The 21,091-nt window shown below is 54.0% G+C and overlaps 2 protein-coding genes across 5 annotated transcripts in view; one reads left to right on the top strand and one right to left on the bottom strand.

Moving 5' to 3' along the window:
• LOC113990618 (lysosomal alpha-glucosidase-like) overlaps nucleotides 1–8,754 on the bottom strand; it is a 15,829-nt gene extending 7,075 nt beyond the window's left edge. The window contains exons 1-4 of one of the 2 annotated variants that reach the window (XM_027726184.2): nucleotides 8,673–8,754; nucleotides 1,807–2,338; nucleotides 1,476–1,621; nucleotides 339–504 (exon numbers count right to left, since the gene is read on the bottom strand). In XM_027726184.2, the coding sequence (XP_027581985.2) occupies nucleotides 339–504; nucleotides 1,476–1,621; nucleotides 1,807–2,328 (834 nt within the window). In that variant the 5' untranslated portion in view covers nucleotides 2,329–2,338; nucleotides 8,673–8,754. Of the gene's footprint in view, nucleotides 1–338; nucleotides 505–1,475; nucleotides 1,622–1,806; nucleotides 2,339–3,512; nucleotides 3,551–8,672 lie in introns of those variants that run through there. The other variant, XM_027726185.2, reaches the window with a different exon arrangement.
• MAFK (MAF bZIP transcription factor K) lies at nucleotides 6,901–21,091 on the top strand. Of its 3 annotated transcripts, none has more exons than XM_027726186.2 (3): nucleotides 6,901–7,046; nucleotides 14,992–15,071; nucleotides 16,219–21,091. In XM_027726186.2, the coding sequence occupies exons 2-3, from the start codon at nucleotides 15,036–15,038 to the stop codon at nucleotides 16,651–16,653; spliced, it is 471 nt and encodes a 156-aa protein (XP_027581987.1). In that variant the 5' UTR covers nucleotides 6,901–7,046; nucleotides 14,992–15,035; the 3' UTR covers nucleotides 16,654–21,091. The 3 variants fall into 3 exon arrangements, with proteins under 3 accessions (XP_027581987.1, XP_039246927.1, XP_039246924.1); XM_039390993.1 differs by lacking the exon at nucleotides 6,901–7,046 and adding an exon at nucleotides 10,857–10,926; XM_039390990.1 differs by lacking the exon at nucleotides 6,901–7,046 and adding an exon at nucleotides 13,965–14,098.

Genomic DNA, 21,091 nt, shown 5'->3' with positions numbered 1-21,091 from the left:
TTTCAGGGCTGGTGCTGAAGGCCATGAGAGGCTGCTTCTTCCTTGCCGTTCAGGGGCTACTGAGCTGGGCTGGGTGAGAGGGAAAGCCTCACCACAACACATTGCACGAGCAGCAGGGTGGAGCGGAAAACACCCGGTGCCCTCGGAGTGCCAAGAGCATTTTGCAATTGCTCTGAAATTCTCCCTGGCACATACCTGCCTGTCAGCCTTGATCATCCCCTGCCCCTCCCAGTGCTGCTGCCCACCCCTGCCATGTTTTCCCAGGGCTTGTCAAAGCACAGGAGAGCAGCACTCCTGCCCTCACCCCCTGCACCCCTCTGGGGACAGGACAGATGTACCGTGGGAGCGACGTCGCGTGCCCACAGAGTGAGGGTATTCCAGTCCAGGCTGTGCAGGAGGCTGCCACGGTGCTCCCCCAGCCCATAGAGGAACCTGGATGGGAGCGATGTGGATATCTGGAGAAACTGGTCAGCGAAGATCAAGGGGGCCACAGTGGTGTTGAGCCTGCCAAGGTTACATTGAGGAAAAGAGGGGGTCAAGAGGGGATGCTGGGACCCACTGGGATCCATTTGCCTATCAAAAACTGATCTCTTCACTCTCAAAACATCCCAAGGGCCAGTGAAGCAGCACGTCCCACCCCACATCCCACCCTAACACCTTAGGCCAGGAGTAAATTTGGGTCTGGCTGGAGGCAAGGCACAGCCTGAGCCTAAACTAGCCTGGCCCAGTGCGGCACAGCCTTCCCTTTGATACCAGAAGTTTCCACCCAGGTTATTATTAACCACCGAGGCGATATGGCAGTGGGGCTTCTCAGCCTGCTGTCACTGATAAGCAGCTCCCAAATACAGGACAGACCACAGTCACCAGCAAATGGGAAGGAGGACAAAAAGATGGGATCCCAAAACACCCTGACCATACATCGCCCAGCTGTCAGTGCTTGTCAACAGCTTAGTGTGGGCAAAGCTGTGGAGGTGACAGAGAGCAGTACAGCAAAGTCACCAGCAGTCCTTTTCCACAAAAAGCCTGTAACTGTGAATGTCCCTATAGTTTCAACAGCCAGGGAAACCTGAAAGAAGCGTGAAATGGGCAAAGTCACAACCCTTTGTTGGCCCTTTTCCTGAGCCACCATGCTGCTCATTGGTGATGTGCCAGGGACCTGCACAATGTTTGGCTGGTGTAGGACCTCGGGAGGAATCAGGGCACTGGGAGGTTTTTGGAGAGGTGCTGATCCCACCCAGTCCTGCCACGGCCATAGCAAGCACATGGCCAGCCCAAGGGGCCAGGAAGCCACGTGCTGCTGCATCCCCATGTGAGCACTGCTAAAAAGATGCAAGACAAAAAGCAATAACTGGCTGGAGATCTTGCAAGCATGGGTTTTCCCTCTGAAAAAACACTGGAAAGTGTGCTGGAGCCCGCCTAGGGTTGGATAAGTTTCTCCCCACCTGCCACAGGATGAGGAGAAGGTGGGATCTTACAGCACTGTCCCCGTTGCTGTGCGCCGCAGCAGCACCCCAAAGGGATCCCAGGAGAAGTTCAGACTGTAGATGGGGTTTTCTGCCCTCTTCATCGCCCGGGGAACATCAAGGGGAACCTCATACCGTGGGTTGGCCGCATCCGTTATCTGCAAAAGGGAGAAAAAGTGCTTTAAAGACCAACAAAGCAAGAAGACAAAGGGCTGGAGACACTCGTTGGCCCCACACAGCCATGCCTGGAGCACAGTAGCTTCCACACTCGGTCACAGCAGGGGACAGTTACCTGTGAGATGACAGGTTCAAGGGTTAGGAGGGCAGCCATCAGGAACCTCACCTTGATGTGTAGCCGTGTGTCTGTCTCGAACTCCACGTCCAGTCTCAGCATCTCAATGTCCCGGGGGTAATAGGCCTTCTCCCTTCGCACCAGCAACCCCACCATGCTCAGCGCTGTCTGGTTGAGACTCTCCAAGGTATAGCTGGGGAAGTCAGGGGGATAGAAGCACCAGGGCACCCCCTGCTTGCCCTCTGCCGGCAGAGGGCTCTGGATGAAGCAGCACCCTCGGCTTTCACAGAGCTCCTGGGTCACCACCACCTGCCGCTCTGGGTAGCAGTCGAAGCGATGGCTTTCAGGCACGAGGAGACATTTGGGGGGTGGGGTGGGTCCGAGCCAGCCCCCCGACACTTGCCGCAGCACCCAGACGGTGATGGTGCTCAGCAGCACGGCGGCCACCAGCAGCCCGCTGCCCACCCAGCACGGGGCCATCCTCCCACGGGCGGGGGGCATCGGGGCAGCCCCTTCCTCCTCCACCTGGCATCCTGCCGGCTGCGGCGTTGTCAGCTTCTGGTACGACTTCATCGTCCTGGTGCTGGATCGAAAGGGAGATGGAGGCAGGTGTGAAAGACACAGAGGGGGAGAGCTCGCCCAAGCCTCAAGGACAGCTTCACTCTCTCCTGATGCCTCTGGTTCAGGCAGAGCCTGCCCACCTCAGCACCCTGCATCATCACATCTGCGCCTTCGGCTAAGATGCACATGGCAAACTCGGCAATGGAAGGCTTTGCCAAGGTCAGGTGGTCCTGATCCTGCTGAGTGCGGGGAGATGCTGACAAACAGCTCTTCACCAGCCCTAAGGGACAAAGCACCACCCACCTGAACCCCACCTGCTCTCAGGGAGTGGCAGAGCAGCCCCTCAAGGAGTTTTTCCCAGGTCTGAATTTATGGACTGCAGCATTTCTGGAAGCTGCAAGTAAAATCGAGCTTGCTCTGCCTGTGGGAACAGAGGTGGGAGCCACGGCTCCAAGGTAGGGAGCATCCTCTGCTCAGAGTATTTTCTGCTCTGAGCATCCTCTTTGAGCATCCTCTTATCATCGCCCAAAGCCCTGAGTCAGAGGTTTTAGCTGCGGGCAGGGCTGGACAAGGGATGGCTGGGAGTATACCATCAGTCCTTGCCTCCCACTGATAAAACCTGATTCTAACAACCTCTCAGACAAACAGCTCCTGGACTGTAAGCAAAGGACACCCTCATGCTCCGGGTGAGTGCAGGGAGCAATCTCAGCACCTTAAATAAGAGACACAACAAGAGACACAACTTTCTTCTCTCCATCTCCTATCACTGGCGCTCAGACGCTGCCTTCCTCCACCCTACGACCTGCAACGGCTCAGCAAACGGCTCCATCCCCACCACAAACAGGTTTATTCCCCGGCAGCCCTCCCCAGGCTCGGCCACCACCGCGGCACAACCTGCCGGGGCCCGGCTGCGAAACCCCCGCGAGCGGCAGCGCCTCCGCCCTGTGCAACCGCCCGCCGCTTCCCCACGCGTGGGTGGCGGCCCCGGGGTGGCAGCGCCCACCCGCCGCGGCCACACGAACCCCCGAGGTGGCACCTCGGCGTGCCACCAGCCCAAGCTCCCCAGGCTCCTGCCCGGCCGCCCCGCCGCGGGGACACTGCGGGGGGACACACAGCGCCAGCCGGGCACGGGGATCGCCGCGCCCCGGGAGCCCCTGCCCGCCTGCGGGCCCCGCTCCGGCCGTGCCGGCGCTTACATACACGTGTCTCCTCTTGACATTGTGGCTGCGGGCGGGCAGCGGGCAGCGGGCGGGCAGCGGGCGGGCAGCGGGCGGGCAGCGGGCGGGCAGCGGGCGGGCAGCGGGCGGGCAGCGGGCAGCGGGCGGGCAGCGCTCCCGGCGCTGCAGCTCTGCCTGCTCCGCCGTAAACACCCGAGAAGCCGCCCCGCTATTACCGCGCCTCTCTAGTAGCAGCGCATCTGCACACATAACGCCTCTCCGCTGTCTGATCGTCCGCTCGCTCCTCTCCTTTGTGCGCTTTGAGTGCTTTTTTTTAATTTTATTTTCAATTTATTTTTAATATTTGTATCTAAACTCAACGCTGCTCAAAAGCGACAAGGTGGGGAATATGGGGGATCAGCGGTTTTTTTAGATTTTCCCCAGTCTGAATGCACACAAGGTCTCTAAACCCAGAGTACAAATGCGTCTGTCACCCTTGTAGGTTGAGAGCACCTTACCCAAAGCAGAGTGAAAGAGGTCCCTGTGCTGAATCGTGTGTTGTGGCTTCAGGGAATCACTGTGGCTTCAGGATGTGTTTTGAGCACACAAAGGGTGGACCAGACCCCCAAAACACCCACATCCCAGAATAAAACCCTTTTTCCATCCAGGTTTTCACCAGAGTTCCTGTCTCCCACGCACTTCTCTTCACCTGCTTAACAAATGTATAGAACTGCACAGGCTTTCCCACTTTTTGAGGGACTGGAGAGCTTCTCCTTGTTTACTATTGAAGGCCACTGCAGTCTAAAGGTCAGCAGCAAATGACAACACACCTTTGGAACAGAGTTGCTTTCCTCAGGGAATGAAAAGAAAAAGTAACCTGTTGTGAACAGGACGATTCACCCAGAAACAGAATTTCAGGTGACAAGGCCGCTTCCCTCCTGCCATAAGCAGTCTGCCAAAACCATGTTGTTGCGAAGACAGGGGAAAATACCCCAATTCTGGCGAGCCCCATGCGTGGGGCTGTCACCACAGAGGATGAGATCCCCCACTCAGGATGCAGCCAGTCCATCCCTCCTGCCTCCTGCCTCCACCCTCTCATGGATGCCTCAGGGAAAAACCTTGGATAATACAGGATGGCTCTGGCCACTCTTGATTATCATCACTCAGAGAGAGCACAGGGGCAGGTGGCTGTGTTGGGGACATCAGAGGCCCCAAGGCTCCCACCACCAGCACCCCTCTCCTTGCTTGTCTTGGCTCTCTGAGCCACCAGAACCCTCCTGGATGTAAAGGAGATCTGGAGACAAACCTCAGAGGCATCAGTGGGGACCACAGGGATGGCTGAAATCTGCCTTCCAACCCTGAACTCAACTCATCCCAGCACCCAGGGCAAGATTTCAGAGTGCAAATCTGGGAGAGGTGGAAGCCAACACTTCATGCCACTGCCCAGGAGCTTTAGCCAACCTCATTAGTCAGTTCCAATAGTAAACAGGGATTTCTTAACGTCAGGGTGGTGCATTCGCCTAAATCTTGCTCCAGCTGCCCAGATCTGTGGGGCTGTGCCAGAAATGGGGCTCTCCGTGTTTTCCAGCTCGTGTTGTTCAAAGGGAGCAGCAAAAGATGGGATCTTATTCAAAGCCTCAACTATGACCCTTAGAGCTGCTCCAATAAGGATATCTGGCCCCAAGGCTGGAAAGCACAAATTGCACAGACTTTCTAATATAGTTACGGACACAAAAAAAATCAAAAGGAGCTCAGTTGTGATGGAGGCACTTGGGTTTGATCAACCACCCGTGTTATTACATTTTTTGATGCATTACCATCAATGTTGGATGCTCCCGGGATCTGAAATGCCGCTCACACCTCAGGGGTCAGGGTGCTGTGTTAGCAGCTCACACAACTACACAAGGAAAGTGCAAGGATTGTGTTCAGGATCCAGCCCCGGGGCAGGATTTGGCTCTGCTGAAGGGCTTGGGGGGCTCCAGAACAGGCAGTGCTGGGCGAAGGCTGGTCCACAGCTGGCGAAAGAGGACAAGCCCTGCCAGCAGCTGCCTCAAGGAGCTCGGGGGCCAAACCAGGCCCTGATCACCCCTGAGAGCCTCACAGTGCCCGAGACATATTTCCCCACCTCCGTCTGTCCCACATCAAGGCCAAGTACAAAATGCTGCACCTGGGTTGGGGTCAGTATAGGCTGGGGGATGAACTGATCGAGAGCAGCCCTGCCAAGGACTTGGGGGTGCTGGTGGGTGAGAGGCTAGACATGAGCCAACAAAAGCATTGTGGCCAGCAGGTTGAGGTGGGTGATTCTGCTCCTCTGGTCTGTTCTGGTGAGAACCCACCTGGAGTGCTGTGTCCAGCTCTGGGGTCCTCAGCACAGGAAGGACAGCGACCTGTTGCAGTGAGCCCAGAGGAGGCCACCAAGTTGATTAGAGGGATGGAACAGCTCTCCTACGACAAAAGGCTGAGATAATTGCAATTATTCAACCTGGAGAAGAGAAGGCTCCGGGGAGAACTTATTGCTTCCTTTCCCAGTCTGAAGGGAGCCTGCAAGAAAGTTATAGAGGGACTTGAAAAGGGCGTATGGTGACAGGACAAGGGGTAATGGCTTCACACTGACAGAGGGCAGGTTTAGATTAGATGTCAGGAAAAAATTCTTCCTTATGAGGATACTGGGGCACTGGCACAGGTTGCCCAGAGAAGCTTTCCCATCTGTGGAAGTGTTCAAGGCCAGGTTGGACAGGGCTTGGTACACTCTGGTCTAGTGGAAGGTGCCCCTGCCCATGGCAGGGAGGGTTGGAACATGATGAGCTTTAAGGTCCCTTCCAACCCAGTCCATTCTATGACTCTATGAAATGTGTGAGGGTGCAAAATCTCATGGCTACCCCGCGCCCTTTCCATCGGGGATGATCCAAACAGGCTGGAGCTGTTAGAGAAGGGTGAGCCCCGTGGTGGGGTGGGGTGCGGTGCTGGGCCCTGTGCACTGTGGAGGAGACAGGAATGAGGATGTGGATTGGGATGTGGATCTGGATGAGGGGGGATGAGGATGGGGGTGAAGATGAGGATAGAGATGAGGATGGAGATGTGGATCGGGATGGGTGTGGGGAACGAGGATGGGAATGGGAATGAGAATGGAAATGAGGATGGGGATGGAGATGGAGATCGGGATGAGGATGGGATGGGAATGAGGATGGGAACGAGGATGCAGACAGGGATGAGGATGGCGATGTACATCGGAACGAGGGCAGGGACGGGGATCGGCTACGTGCCGAAGGCAGCGCCGCGCCCCGCCCCGCGCCCTTCCCCATGAATGAACGGCGCGGGCGGTGCCGGCGGTGACGCGGCCGCGGGGCCGGGCCGGGCGGTGACGCGGCCGTGACGCGCCATGCCGGAAGCGGCGGGGGCGCTGGTTGGTCGGCGGCGCGGCGGGGGGGAGGCGGCCGCCCCGCGCTTGTTGTTGTCCGCGGGACTCGCTGGCAGCGAGGGAGGAGGGAGCCGCGCAGCGCCCCCGCCGCCGCCCCCGCGCCCCCCTCGCCCCCGCCGCCGCCCCCGCCACGGGGCGCTCCCGCCGGCACGCAGGTGAGGAGCCGCCCGGGGCGCGGCGCGGCGGGGGCGAGGCGGGTGGGTCGGAGTCGGGAGCGGGGGGGTGGCCGCGCGTTGCCCGCCGATCGCGGCGGGGGAGGGGGGGGAAAGGGGCGGCTCGGCCCGGTCCGGCCCGGTCCCCGCTCGGTCCGGTCGGGTCCGGTTGGGCGCGGGCGGGCGGGGCGGGCGAGGTAAAAGTGCTGAGTCACCACCGCGCCGGGCACGTGGTGCCGCCGCCCCTCGCACCGGGCCGGGCCGGGCGCGCACGTGGGGCCCGGCGGGGGGCGAGGGGCGGCGGCCCCGCCGTGGGGGGAGCGGGGAGGGAGGGGGGTCGGGGAGCGCTGCCCGCGCCCGCCGAGTGGCCCCCGAAACCTCCGGGGGGGCGGGGGCGCGGCGGCCCCGCGGTCACACCTTCCCCGTCCCCTCGCACCGGCGCGGGGCCGGCAGCGCTCAGCGCCCGCGGGACGGGGCCGGCGGCACCCCCGCACCCCCGGGGACGCGCGGCCAGGGGTCCCCCGGGTGTGCGCCGGGGTGATGCTTTCCCGTCTCTTGTTGTTATTTTTCTCCCCCTGCCGCCCCCGAGGATGAGCGCGCTGCCTGCTTCTGCCTTTGAATGGCTCTTAAAATACATGTGAGGAAACCTGTTGTGACGCCGCGCGCTCCGCTGACTAAAAATAGCAGCTTTTGTAGTACGGAGGGAGCCGGGGCGCAGCCGGGGACGGGCAGCGTGGCCGCGGCGGTGGCCGGGCGTGGTGGCAGCTCCGGGAGCCGCTCTCTGGCCCCGGGTTATCGGGCAGGAGCAGCCGCCGGCGGGAAACGCCAGGCGGGAGCCTCGCTGCCCGTCGGATGGGCTGGGGGTCAGGGCTTATCTCTGCTGAGCACAGCTGCTTTTTGGGTCGAAAGAGCGAGAGGTGCGTAGTGTGTTCAGGCTGGTCCCGGAGCCTGCGGGGAGGGATGCGTGTGCATGGGGCCGCCCCGAAAACGGGGCTCTCTGCGGCCGCCCAGGGACTGGCAGTGGGAGGAAAGGGGACGGTGACATTCTGGGAGCGGGCACGGCCGCGTGACTCTCTGGTGGGTGCAGGACGGTTTGGGGATATAATCAGAAGTGGGGTGGGTGGGGGAACCTCTTCAAGCTCCCCGTGACGGCAGTGGCATGAGATGGGAAAACATCCAGGCCACGAGTGAGGGGAACCGAAATCTCCAAATTCTCAGTGTGCCAGGGTCTGTTTGCTTCCTCCTCTTCCTCAGGCTGAGAGCCCGCTCCTTTCCCTCGTGGGCTGCTCCGTGGAGGATTTATTTTACGGATTCTGCTGAAAGCAGGCCATGAGGTCTCAAATTAGGAACGAGCCCCCTTTGGGCAAAGTTGTTACAGAAAAGGGAAAGGCCTCCATTTTCGCTTTCACCTGGCCGCCCCCTCCTTTGCCAGCGCACCTAAAGCTGAGCTGGGACTGCGGAGGGCGGAGAGAGCCAGTGAGAGCAAAGTGTTTCCCTGAAAAGCTGCACGCCCTTTTCTTGCACTTTCAGTTTTTATAAGCCCTGTGGCGGATAAGCTCAGCTCTGCGCCCCAGCCCAGCGTGTCGTGCCGTGGTGCTGTCGGGGGTTTTAGGAGCGAATGAGTTTTACCTTGTGATTTTTTTTTTTTCCCACTGATGAAAGGCGCGCGCGTCCCTCCGCTTTTCCCCCCTCTCCTTCCGTGTGTCCTCCCGGTGCTGCCTGCGGAGAACCCTTCCTCGAGCCTTCCTCGTGCAGTCACTTCCTAGGGGTGATGGACGCCGCGGCTGCCCAATGGCAGCGCGCAGGGCTGCGCGGCACCGGAGTTAACTCTGCTCCTGCCCGGCCGAGGTGCCGGACGTCGGGCTGGCGGCGACGGGGCTGCTGCCGCAGGGTTGGGCACACCGTGACTCCCGCCGTCAGGACACTGCAGGCTCTGAGCCTGTCAGGGCTTGGAACCTGAGCCCTCTTAAATGTTCCCCGGCTGTATTACGCCAGGCTCGTGCCTTGCTTCAGAAGTGTTTCTGAACCAGAGACAGAAATTTGTTGGCAATTTGGTTGGTTTTTTTTTTTGCTTGCCTGTCAAGGACAGCGTGCTTTGTCATGTTTTATGTCATTTCTGCGCCGTCGCCCGTCTCGGCAATCTGTTGCGGCACAGAGTTCAGTACTGCTGTGTGCCTCCTGAAAGGGAAAAATACAGATCAGCTTGATACACTCTGATTTCCATCAGCATTGGGAGATGATTAATGGCGTGGAATGTGCTGCAGGACTTGGTATTGAAAATCTCTAGCTGTGTGAGATGTTTGGGAAGCGAAGAAAGGACAGCTGGGAGCGCTGGCCCCTGCGGCAGTCGGGGTTTGTGGGATAAGCTTGCTCGCTGATCATTTTTGTAAACATCCAGCTGTGAAATACTTGAGCGGTGCGAGCACTTTCAATTATCAGGAAGTTTCAGGCTCAGCACCCTGTAGAGATGAACATGCAGTTTCCACTTCTGTCTCAGCTATTGTTTGAGGCTATCTTCAAACTTCGGCAGAGAGTCTTCCAAGCATGAAGCAAGCACAAGCGATGCAATGCTCTGTGACCATCAACCCAAGGACTGGGGGGGAAAGGCAGTAATGAGAGCGATTGCCCTGCCACTGTGCTCCCAAGCAGAGGGACAGTTTGCATCGTGGATGCCACTGCTTTGCAATATTGCAGGACGCCAAATAGTGATGCCACTGTGTTCTACTATTAGCAGTCGGTGAAGGTGTCTGACTTGATGGCTGGCACGTGGGGTCAGGAGCAGCAAAGTCAGGAACCCCAGTCCCAGCTGTGCCCCAGGATCTGGCTGTGCGTCCAAGCAAGTTATTTGTTGCTTGGTGGCTCATCTTGTGTGGCTGGGGGAGATGCATCTCTGGGCTAGTGATTGCTGAGGTGTAATTCCAGTATATCTCTGTCACCACATTTTATAAGTGTGTGATGGAAGAAGTGCTGTAAGCTTGTCAGTACCAGGGCTGGCTGTCACATACCTTTCCCCTTCAGCCACCTCCTCCATGAAGTTTCAGAGGTGACACACAGGCGTACCCGCCTGGTACTCCATATCCCTGCTCCCTAACCACAGGCTCTCTGCAGCATCTGACTAGGTTGTTTACCAAACCACTGAAGATTATCTGATCCGTGTCCAGGCTTCCCCAGAGAGTGCCTCAGAGAGCTGTGTCCTGGCAGCTCTTAAATGTGCTCTGAAGGTTCCTGAATCTCCTCTTTGCTGCTGGATGCTGGTTCCGATCCATAAGGGAAATGGAAAGCTGGCCAGCTGGGCGAGGGCTGCGTGGAGCTCCTCTAGAACAGTAAACAGTGACTCACCCCCTCCTTGTGTCTTCTCTCTCTTCATGTCAAATATATTGCCTCGCATATGCTTCTCTACTCTCTGATTCACACCACCAGCCTGTCCCTCCCCGCTCTCATTACAAATGAGTGACAAGCGTCAGTCTGCCTTACAGGATGTGTGAAGGTTGTCAGAGCAGGAGAATGGATTTTTGAATGATGGGGAGAAGGATGGTGCTCTGCCTACCATGCTGCAATGTGCTGGAAATCCATGTTGTGCCTCCGAGTGACAGAGGCACTGCGATGAAGATTGAAGCATCTGTAGTTCCCTTCACCTATCAGCTCAGATATTCTTGGTAGGCACGTCCGTTTGGCTGCTGCTCTGGAACTGGGAATAACTTGCGGATAAATGAGAAATTTAAACAGCTGCCTAGGAATTAAATGGCTGCATTTGGGAATGAGTAGAGTGTTCCCTGCATAGCTGTTGGTGCTGTATTGAGACGTGATGGCAGAGATCCCCGTCGCTGCTTGAACCTTGCGCTGTTTTTCTGCCCTCGGGAAGTTGTCGCTGGCTTGGCGGAAGGTGAGGGTTGCATGTTTTCAGTTTGCTGTATGTGTGTGAGAATGGAAGCTAAACACCAGCAGGGCTGCCTGCCAGGTGCTCATGTTCTGGCCAGGGTTGTCTTTCAGCGTAGAAAGAGTTTTAAAATTCGAGTTCATCTCCAGTTGTTGGGTGTCGGCAGCGACTTTATAGTAATTCCTTAATGTGTAACGCTCTTGGAAAGCCCTGTAGCGTGGAAAGTCTGAAATCTCACTCTGGCATGTTTTCTTTCTTAATTGCAAGCCTTGTGTGGAAAGCTGTGTCCTGCTTCTGCCTGAGTCAGGCTTTCTGCTGTCTTTCCCTTTCAAAGCAAAGGAACTGCAGATCTCTCGGTGGTCTAAGCTGAGACTGCCAGGCTTAGGATGTCAGCTGGAGGCCTCCAGGTTTTTGGGAGGATGCTGCAAGAGGCATAGGAGTGGTCTGAGAGAGGGAGAGGGCGTTGGCAAGGCTGTCAATGGGTAACTTTATTGCAGAATTACAAGGGCTCTTTATGTAACCCACAGTCAAAACACTTGCTGTAAATACGAGCGTGAAGCTGCTCTGGAAAAGCCTTTTCCCCTCACAGTTGGTGTATTACTACTCACTGCTTTATTGATGTAGCGTTCAAAGTGTGTCGTACTGCTTACAGAGCAGGATGTAACACGGTCCTTGTTCCAAAAAGCTGAGCTCCTAATTTTAGATGTGATGCAGCAAACGCAATTAAGGAAAGAAGGGCAGGAGTAGGGTAAAGACTAAAAGGGTTCTAATAATCAAATTGCAGGCAGGTTCCCAGAAGACCCCTGTGCAGCATGTTTAGGGAATGTTGCTGGGTATGACTTGTTTGCGGAATGGTTTATGATTTTGTTGTGGATTTTGCTTCCTATCTGTGGGAGATGCCATGCTGATTTTAGTAGCTTGTTAGTAGCTGAATAGTCCCAAATAGTTCTGATGGGAAGGAGTTAGTAGATGAGGAGATGGAGCCTGAGGCCCTGGAGGGCTGCTGGTGAGGGTTGTGAGCGTAGTTGTATTGGTTTCGAGCAGAGCCTGGACCACATCTGTGCCTTCACCTAGTGCAGAGATAAGACTCTTCCTGGCACTGGAGTCTTGAGCGTGAGGCTTGAGCCCGTTTGAGTATTTCTACTTGTGTTATGGAACCCTGCCCTTTGGGTCGGGGCAGCCCCCAGTCTCCCACCCTTCAAGAGGGTCTGGTATCACTATTCCTTATGGTGCCCTGAACCTTCTCATTCATTTCTGTGCCAGCAGTGGCTCTGGCCCATCACCCCTGGTGCAGTAGGATGGTTCCCCGCCTATCTTGGGGGGGTGCCTTGGTGTGCAGGGGGAGACAGGTGTGCAGCAGAAGACCCTGTACCGAGCATCTGTGCTGTCTGTCCTCTGAGGAATGTGCAGGGTAAGGAGCTGTTGCTTTGGTGACATGGAGCAACAGGTGACCAGAAGGGATTTCATCATGCAGAGCTGGAGCACTGCTTGGGGTGGCAGGTGAGCCCACATGCTGACCCCCTCTGGAGGAAACCTCCCCCCTCGGCTCGTGTTTTCCATGGTACTTTACAATTCTTTCCATCTCTGCGCAGCCAAGTGGCCCCGTTCAGTTTTTCCATCGGCTGGCGTAGAAAACGCTTTGAAGACGCGCTGGGTGAGGATCAAAAGGCTTTTTGTGCAGTTGGTGGGTGTGACACGGGGCTGTCGTTGGCCTCCCCCTCCTTTTTGCCTTTCCTTTTCCGGCGTTAGCAGCGCGGCGTGCGGCCAGCGCGCCCAGCGTGCCCCTTCCCTTGTAGGGATGGGGGTGGCGAGGGAGGGGGGATGCCGCTGAGGGAAGGAAGAGTTTCTGATGCTGTGGGAATGTGAGCGCTCAAACTCTGTAAACAGCTGGTGACTCACTGCATAACTATGGCACCAACTGCCTGCGGCCCGGCGCTGCGCCTCTGCAGGGAGGGGGCTGCCGGCCCTTTCCTCTGCGCACTGGCAGCGCCTCTGCGCTCCTCAACTCTGAGACGAGTCCTCCTGGCCAAGACAAGGAGCTTTTTCCTTCCTCCCGACTCCTAGGGCCTACGTCTGCACCTCCGGCCGGGAGGTAGGGGTGGGCAGCAAATGCCTGGTGCGGCGGGGAAGCGATGGATGGACGGCAAAAGGGCAGTGCTGCGATCTGAAGAAGTGCCTGTGCTCGCAGGGGATCCTGCCCTTCTGAAGAGCACAAAGTGTGGCAGGTGCTCCCCCATCCTTTGGAGGCAGCTGCAGGGGGCTGAGACTTGCCCCTGTGACCAGCCCAGTGAGGCAGGGGCTGCAATTTGAGGTCTGCCCGGGGTGGGGTTCAGTGCTGGAAGAGAGCAGGGAAGGACTCGGTGATGCTCTAGAAAATGCAGTGCACACCAGTTGCTGTAAGTGGTCCATTCATCACGGAGCATCTTGGCTTGTGCGCTGTGCGGCTGTCCTTGTCCCTCCTCCAGACATGGAGAGCTGTGCTGTCTCGGGCTTAAAAATAGAGGAGGCGCCTAAATACACTCCCTAATATCTAGGATAGTATCTTGCAGCTCTGCACTTACAGGATTATTTTTTTCCTCTCCTGCTCTTCATCTTGATCTTTACGTAAGTCGTGTGATGATGAGGTGTCTTGACTGATAAAATTCAAGTGACAGCAGCACGGGCTGAGCCAGCACCTTCACCCACCCAGCTCCCAACCAGTCCTCACGCCCCACCTTTGCACCCCCCAAATCCCGCTACCCCTGTTTGCAGATATGAATGAGTTTGTTTACTCTCCGACGACCTCGTGATGTCTTTGCACAGACATGACCTGAAGTCATTATTGCTTTTGGGCTTCTCTGTTTCCATGGTGACTGTCTCCGGGTTGGCTACTTTCCCAAGGTCACCATGGCAACTATCAGAAGGGAATCATGCTTGGGATGCTTTGGCTGGATTTTTCATGAATGATTAGGATGTGTGACACGATGCAGACGTGGAAATGGGGAGGGTTTGGGCTGGGCTGGAGAAGGTGGGGGGAGAGAGAGGACTCCCGCCAGACAGGCTGCACTCTGCGGTGCTGCGGGTGTGCAGCCCTCGAAGCCGCCCTGCGTCGGGGGGGCCCGGCGCCTCGCCCCCTCCCCGCTGGGGAGCCATAGGCAGAGGCTGTGATGGTGGCGCGGTTGTGGTCGCCTCGCTCGCGGTAGGTACCCGTCGGAGCGTCGTGCTGCCATCACCGCAGGGCGAAGGGTTTGGGTGGAGGTGCGGGCAGGTGAATTTTTGGCAAGGCGCTGGTCGAAGGGGTGTAGTCGCCAGCTAAGGTGAGAGTGAAGGGCAGCGTCGCGGCAGGGGACAGTCTGCCTGTCGATGGACATGCCTCCACGTCACTAGATATATCAAGCAGGTCGGCTCTCGCAGCCCGGGGCTGGAGGATCGGGAAGCAACAGTCTTGGTGTGTTGGGAGAGGCAAACTCCTGCCTGGCTTTGTTATCGGGGGCTTTTGTTTCTGTTGTTCAGGTTTTCTGGTGGCGTCTCCTTTGGGTGGGGACAGCGCTGGAAGCAGGTTACAAACCAGGCAGCTTCTTTCTGGGTTGCTGTTTCAATTTCGAGCTGGGTTAATAATCATCAAAATAAGAATGAAGGGAGTTGTTGTCTTGTGGCTTTTCAGTGCCTTTTATGAGCGGAGGTAACTCTTAATTCAGTCCCTAATAGACCATTTGGAGCGTCTGGGATTCCTCCGGAGGGAGGTGGCGGGGCCTGAGAGGCCACGCTCTGTGCTCCCCTTGGGAAGGGGTGGCACATGGCAAGGCGGTGTGTGGTGCTTAATGTGACTGTTGTTTATGGGTGTCCTTCCCCCTCCTCCCTGCCCTGTCTTCCCTGCTGGTTCTGTAGTTAATAGCAAAATATAAGGTCTTAAGTGTTGGGAAGCAATGCGCTTGTCAACACAAATGTCTGAATCCATCACAGTGCTTCAAACAACTGTGTAGTTATTTCTTCCAGTGGTGGTCGAGTTGGGAGTTTGGGCCACCGTGTTTGGTATCTTCTTCCTGCCTTTGTCTCTGAGATTAACCTATAAATCTTGTTTTGTTTTCCCAGTTGCAATTTCTGAGCAGTTTTGTCCGGAAGACTGTGCTCAGGTTATGACGACTAATCCCAAACCGAACAAGGCATTAAAGGTAGGCAGGAAGGCTGGGTGAGTGGGGCTGGGTGGCCAGGGAGGCTGTTGTAGAACTGTGCAAGTATTCTTTTTCATTCCAAGAGAGTCTTACAAATGAGTGCTGATACAATTTCCCACTATCTAAAGGAAAGGTTAGGGTAGAAGAATACCAACGATACCCAGAAAGAGGTCTGAAGTCTCTGGGATGGCGTGGAGGCTGGTGTATTCCAGTTGCCTATCCAAGAAACTTCTGAGTATAGCAGGTATTGGCAGCATCCTGAAACCACTGCTCCCAGGCTTGAAGTACTTTTACTCTCAGGACTGGGAGGCACTGGGGAAGAGATGTATTCAGCTGGTATCTCTGATATCTATGAGAAAGTAAATGCCTCGGACATGCCAGCATGGTGGTGGTCTGTGCATGGGCTGTGCATGCATTGTTGAAATTTCTTTCCAGTGTTTTAGCTCTTCATTCCATATGTACTTCAGTCTCTGAAAAGACAAAAGGATGGTGTCTTAAAAGTTCAGGATTCAGTGATATTAAAGGTCTTCTCGATTCTACAATTCTGAAAATAATGGTGGTGGCAAACCTGCTTGACAAAAGGCACAAGGCCTTAGTGTGGTTTCCTCATGTAACTTCACTCTGGCCTGTGCCCCAGCATAACCAAATCAGGCTGTGTCCTTGAAGCCAAGCAGGGTTGGTTTTGTTCACTGCTCAAATGAGCAAAACGAAAAGCCATAAAATGCTGAATTAAGCCCTGCACGCAAGCAGCTATTCTGCTTTTGAGATGCTGCACTAGTATCCCAACATAATGCTGCGAAAAGGTGTCATCTTTAGCATTCAGTGTGAATTTTGGGTCCCGACCAAGGGCTTCACAAACAAAAGGCTTCATCTGGCTTTACGTTTATCTCCTTGAAAATCTTGCTGTTGGGTTCACACCACTTTCTCTGACCTAAGAGGGTTACCCAAATTCAGATGACAGCAGCACTCAGATCTCTGCAATGTTTAACCCGGATGTTTTAGTGGAGCTTGTGCTCTTTACAGCGCTGCAGGGGTGTTTTCCAGGTAGGGCTGTCACATTGCCGAGGGGTGGCCTTGTCCCTTTCTGCTGTCCAGAACATCCGTTCGCGTAGGGTTGCTGCTACCCCTGTGCTGTTGGTATTTGCAGGTAAAGGAGGAGTCAGGAGAGAATGCCCCAGTGCTGAGTGATGATGAACTCGTGTCAATGTCCGTACGGGAGCTGAACCAGCACCTGAGGGGTCTCACCAAAGAGGAGGTCATCCGTCTGAAGCAGCGGAGACGCACGCTGAAGAACCGGGGCTACGCTGCCAGCTGCCGCATCAAACGCGTGACTCAGAAAGAGGAGCTCGAGAGGCAGCGGGTTGAGCTGCAGCAAGAGGTGGAGAAGCTGGCCAGAGAAAACAGCAGCATGAAGCTAGAGCTGGATGCCTTGCGCTCCAAGTACGAAGCACTCCAGACCTTTGCTCGTACCGTGGCGCGAGGGCCTATTACCCCGACCAAAGTTGCCACCACCAGTGTCATCACCATCGTGAAATCAGCCGAAATCTCATCCAGTTCTGTGCCGTTTTCAGCAGCGTCCTAGTGCCCTCGGTGGGGGGAACTAGCAGCCTTTCAGAGGGGAGGGGATAAGGCTCTTATGCATTGTTCCGGAGTCCTTGGTCATGTCAAGAATTGGCATTTTAAGAATTCTCTTCCAAAAGTGCAAAAAATAGAAGAAAAAAAAAAGAAAACGAGAAGAACAAACCCAAAGGGTTCCTACAAAGGGAACTTAACTGGCTGCTTCTGTCTGGACTCAGTGGCTCCATCAACCTCTTGTGTCCAGGATTTGAGCTCTGTATGCAGTACAAATTGCAAGATCTGCTTCCTCCTTCCCCCTGTGTCCACAAACCCCTCTCAGCCGTGGGGAGCTTTCCAGCTGGGAGAAGATACCTGAGGAGCCTCCGGAGTCTTCGTGAATGATGCTCAAGAGCCAGGAAACAGATGGACTGTAGAAATCATCATGTGAGATGAATGTATGGGAAAAAGAGTTTCCTTTAGTGGCCTCCTACTCCTTGTAAGAAGGGTCTCCCCTACCTTCCCCACTTCCATCTGATATTACGAGGGCAGGGATATAGGCTTTTTGGATTTGATTTCATCGTGGTATGAGTGGATGGGAGTGGGAGGACAATGGAGACTAATGCTTGGGTCTGACCACACCCATTAGGAATAACCTTTTGGTTTTGATCCATGCTGTTAAATTATGGAAAAATATATATTTTACATATTTTAATATGCCCCATTACCTGTGTGGCCTGTAAAAACTACATTGCAGCCTCGTTTATTCCAAGCCCAAGTTTCCCAATAGCTCCTTCCCAAAGGTGTGCCTGTGAATTGGGTATATTTATGCAGTTTATTTCTTCCAAATGATCCACGGTCTTGAAGTAGCAGCTTTTTTTTCCTGGATTCCCTGAAGCTTAGAGGAGGGAGGCACAGTAAATGCTGTGAATGAAGAGCAGTGTGATGGGGAGGAGAAGGGGAGATGAGGAGGAAAAATGCTGCAAGTATTACTGGTGGAGGCAGAACTGGCTGTAGAGAAGGTGGGACAGTTCTGCTGGGATCAGCACTACGAGAAGGGGTTTGTGCAGCGTATTTCAGAAGGATGTTTTTAAAGCACTGAAGTGTATCTAGAGGGCAATAGTATTCAGACAGGAGGAGAGAAGTTTTAGAGTCTCCTCTTTGACAGAAGCATTGGTAGGTTAGCAACGAGCATCCCAGCTGGAGAGCTGTGCTTGCCAGTCCTTGACCAGAGAAGGGCTATGGGGAGGTCAGATGGGAGCTGGAAGAGTCTTTTCCTCTCCATAGCACATCGGATGCTGAATTTGGGATCCAAAGAGTACAGTGAACAACCCTCAGTGTTCAGACAACCTGTGTGAATGTGACCCTGAAACTTGATGCTTTTTCTTGCCAATGGGTGAATTATCCTGAGAGGTGCACAGAAGGCAGGATGGAAAATGTGTGTGTAGGGGACGGAAGAATTGGGATCGAGAAGTCGTTTGTATGGCTCTGAGCAGTGGTTTGGGAGAGGGATTTCTGGCTTGGCAATGGGCAGGAGGTGGGAAGCTGAAAGGAGGGATTCTGCTGTAGTGCAGCAGTGCTGAAAAGATGAACGTTTCCAGGTCACTGTAAAAAAAAAAAATAGCTATGTTGGTGTTTGTGTGTTTTGTTGTTGTTTTTATTTTCTTTTTAAAGTAGGAAAGAAAAGGGACTGTGAGTTTTGTAGGGCAGGTCAGAGACTTGTGGAATGGACGATGCCTGTTGTCACGCAGGTGAGAAGAGAATGAGATTGCTGAAGTTCAAGATGAGGAGAAGAGCTTAGAGAATTTGGGCTCCAGAACAGAAAACAAAGATCACGGAGAATTCACGAGTGTTTTGGACTGAAAGAGAATAAGCAAGTGCCACCGTTGTTGCAAAGGGGACAGTGAGCTGGCATCTGACACCCAGTATAATTTGTTGTTTGAGGCTTTGTCTTGCCTTGGATGGCAGTAAGTTAGTGAAGCCCTACTTGTCTTTGGAAGAAGTCGTTAGCTTGCTTTTTCTTTTTTTTTCACCTTGTCATCGGAGTCTCTGGATTTCCCAGGAGGATCCCTTGTGAAATAGGTTAATGAAAAGAAAAACCTCAGACTTGGTTCTCATTCAGTCCTCAACATCGACATCCGTGACCTTACTGAGCCAGAAAGGGTGTCAGTGAAATGCTTCCTGAAGGCTCATTCCCCCTGCCAGATCCACGTGTTATGGAGGGGAGCAGGGAGTTTCCTTCAAGTGATTTTCCAACACGTAGAGTTTGGATGACACTTAGTGTTACCTCATTTCTCCTCCACTCCCTCCCTATCTCCAAACAGGCAGATCGATGTCCTGTGTATCAGTACCAGTTATTGACTCCCACAGCAGAAGCTGAGGAAGAGAAAGATGTTACTGTCATTTCCTGGTCCTCTCATGTTCTCCAGCTCACAGACATTGGAAACTTTCCCAGACCTTACAGGTGCCTCCAAAAACAGGCAAATGGAGACTCCTGGCACTGTTGGGGCTTTAAATGAAAACTTTATTGAAAAAGGCCAGTTGACTTGAAAATGCCCAAATGCTTCCAGTCTTTAAAACAGCTCCAGAGCTCCATAACATTCCTGGCTAGATAGGAACACCCTCTGGCTGCCCTTGACACCCCTCCGGGGAAATCAGACCAGTCTCACCAAGGGAGATGGAGGTCCAACTTTGTTCCGTGGGGTCTTCTTGCTGTTGGAATGAGTTGAGAAACATATCTTTACGTGGCACTTCCCTTGTGGCCAAGTATTTCTTTTTTTTCCAGTTCTTGGAAGGGTGCCAAAGGCTTGTCCAAGTGATTGCTAGTTTAGTGCTGGTAGGCACTTAAATCTCTGGTCACTCGATAAAGAACAAGAGGCCTGGGTGTTGTTAAAGCTGTTGATACCATAGCCATGGTAGGTAATCCATATTGGATATCCATAAGGACCACGTGGAAATATTTAAAGAGAGAGAAATATATATATAAATATATAATTATATACATTTTATCGTACAGATTTTTCGTAAAAAAGAAAAAAAATAATTTTTTTTCCAAGTTTGATACTGTAAATCTTTATTAAAAGAAATTGCCAGTCCAGGGCTCCCTGGGTGGTGACCTGGAGGGGAATGAAATGTCCTGGCTAAACTTCCACAGAGGGATCAGAATTGCAAGGTAACGTGGAGGGAGGAATGACCCGAAAGCTGTTGACCGCGTTGGAGACCCAGCTCCTCCACCCTCCTCCCTGGAGGGCCCTCCAGCTTGGGGTTGTCGCGTTGCATTCCTCTGGGGTTCGGTTTGTTTCTGTTGTGTTTTATTTTTTTTTTTTTTTTGGTTTTTGTTTTGTTTTGTTTGGCTTTTTTTTTTTTCCCTCTCCGTCCTGCACTTGCTAACCTGACACCCAGGGCGAGTGCGGCGCGTGGCGCTGGCGGCGTTGGGGCGCGTTCCCCCGCAGCCGCGCCTCTCGCTTGTCTCTTTGCTGCAGTAGTTTGGATGCCGGGGCTCCCTTCTCTGCCCCTCTTAGTTTGTTCCCCCGACCCCGCTGAGGAGCGGGGGCTCTGCTTTGTGAGTGCTGGGATCCTCTCCCCTGGGCCTGGCCTTTCTTTGGTTGCTCCCCATCCACAGCGTGACGTGGGAACCGAGGGCTGGGTGGGAGGCAGGAGAAGACGAAAAGCGTCGTGCAGGGACCGGGAGGGGCATCTCTGTTCTCGTAGACATGTTTGCTGTGCTCTCTGTTGGGAGTGGGGAACCTTTCCCTCCAGGGCAGCTCCAGATCCCTTAGAAACAAGTCTCTGCTCTTGCCCAACTCTACTACAAAGGGCAGAGACCTGGGTGACACGGCAGCGCTGGGACGGCCGGGGAGGGACGGGGCGGGTGCGGAGATGAGCTGTGGCAGGGCCAGGCGCGATGCCACGGGAGCATGAGGGATGGCTCAAGACCCCGGGGAGGAGGAGGAGAAGGTGGCAGTTTTTTCTCTCTCGAATCATTTAAACTTCATTGTCATGATTGTTTTTATTTAAAAAGTAAAAAAAAAAAAAAGAAAAAAAAAAGAAAAAAAAATAGGAAAAAAAAAGGAAACAAAACAAAACCGAAAAACTTTTGTAATGTGGATTTGTTTTCCTTCGTCTGTATTTCAGTCTGCTGGGGTGTTTCCGTAGATGGTGGATACTTGCTTTCATTTTTTTAATGATAGAAGTCTTCTGTTTTAAGTTGTTTTTTATCACCAGCTCATTCTATCCTCTGTGGTTACTCAGTAATTTCATTTCAATATTTATTTTTGTGCTGCTTTTTTATTATAAAATAAATTATTGATATACCAAGCAATGTGGATTCCTGTTTGTAAGGCGAATAGCCCTGTGTATGTGTCCATTACTTCTCTTGACAGCCACAACGTAATTTATTGCTGTAAATTTAGCTGCAGTGACTGGTTTTTTTGTACCTTTCCAATAAAGCATTTTCTGGTTTCAGA

This window comes from Pipra filicauda, unplaced genomic scaffold (genome assembly GCF_003945595.2).
Source record: "Pipra filicauda isolate LSUMZ 115617 unplaced genomic scaffold, ASM394559v2 scaffold129_size2064235_pilon, whole genome shotgun sequence".
Lineage (NCBI taxonomy): Eukaryota > Metazoa > Chordata > Aves > Passeriformes > Pipridae > Pipra > Pipra filicauda.
This window is presented reverse-complemented; position numbering and strand designations above follow the sequence as displayed.

What these genes read in the sequence shown, in the direction of transcription:
- MAFK (XM_027726186.2), top strand. Translation starts at nt 15,036, where the DNA reads ATGACGACTAATCCCAAACCGAACAAGGCATTAAAG. An exon ending in AACCGAACAAGGCATTAAAG is followed by an intron (nt 15,072 to 16,218) that starts GTAGGCAGGAAG and finishes TGGTATTTGCAG; the next exon opens with GTAAAGGAGGAGTCAGGAGA.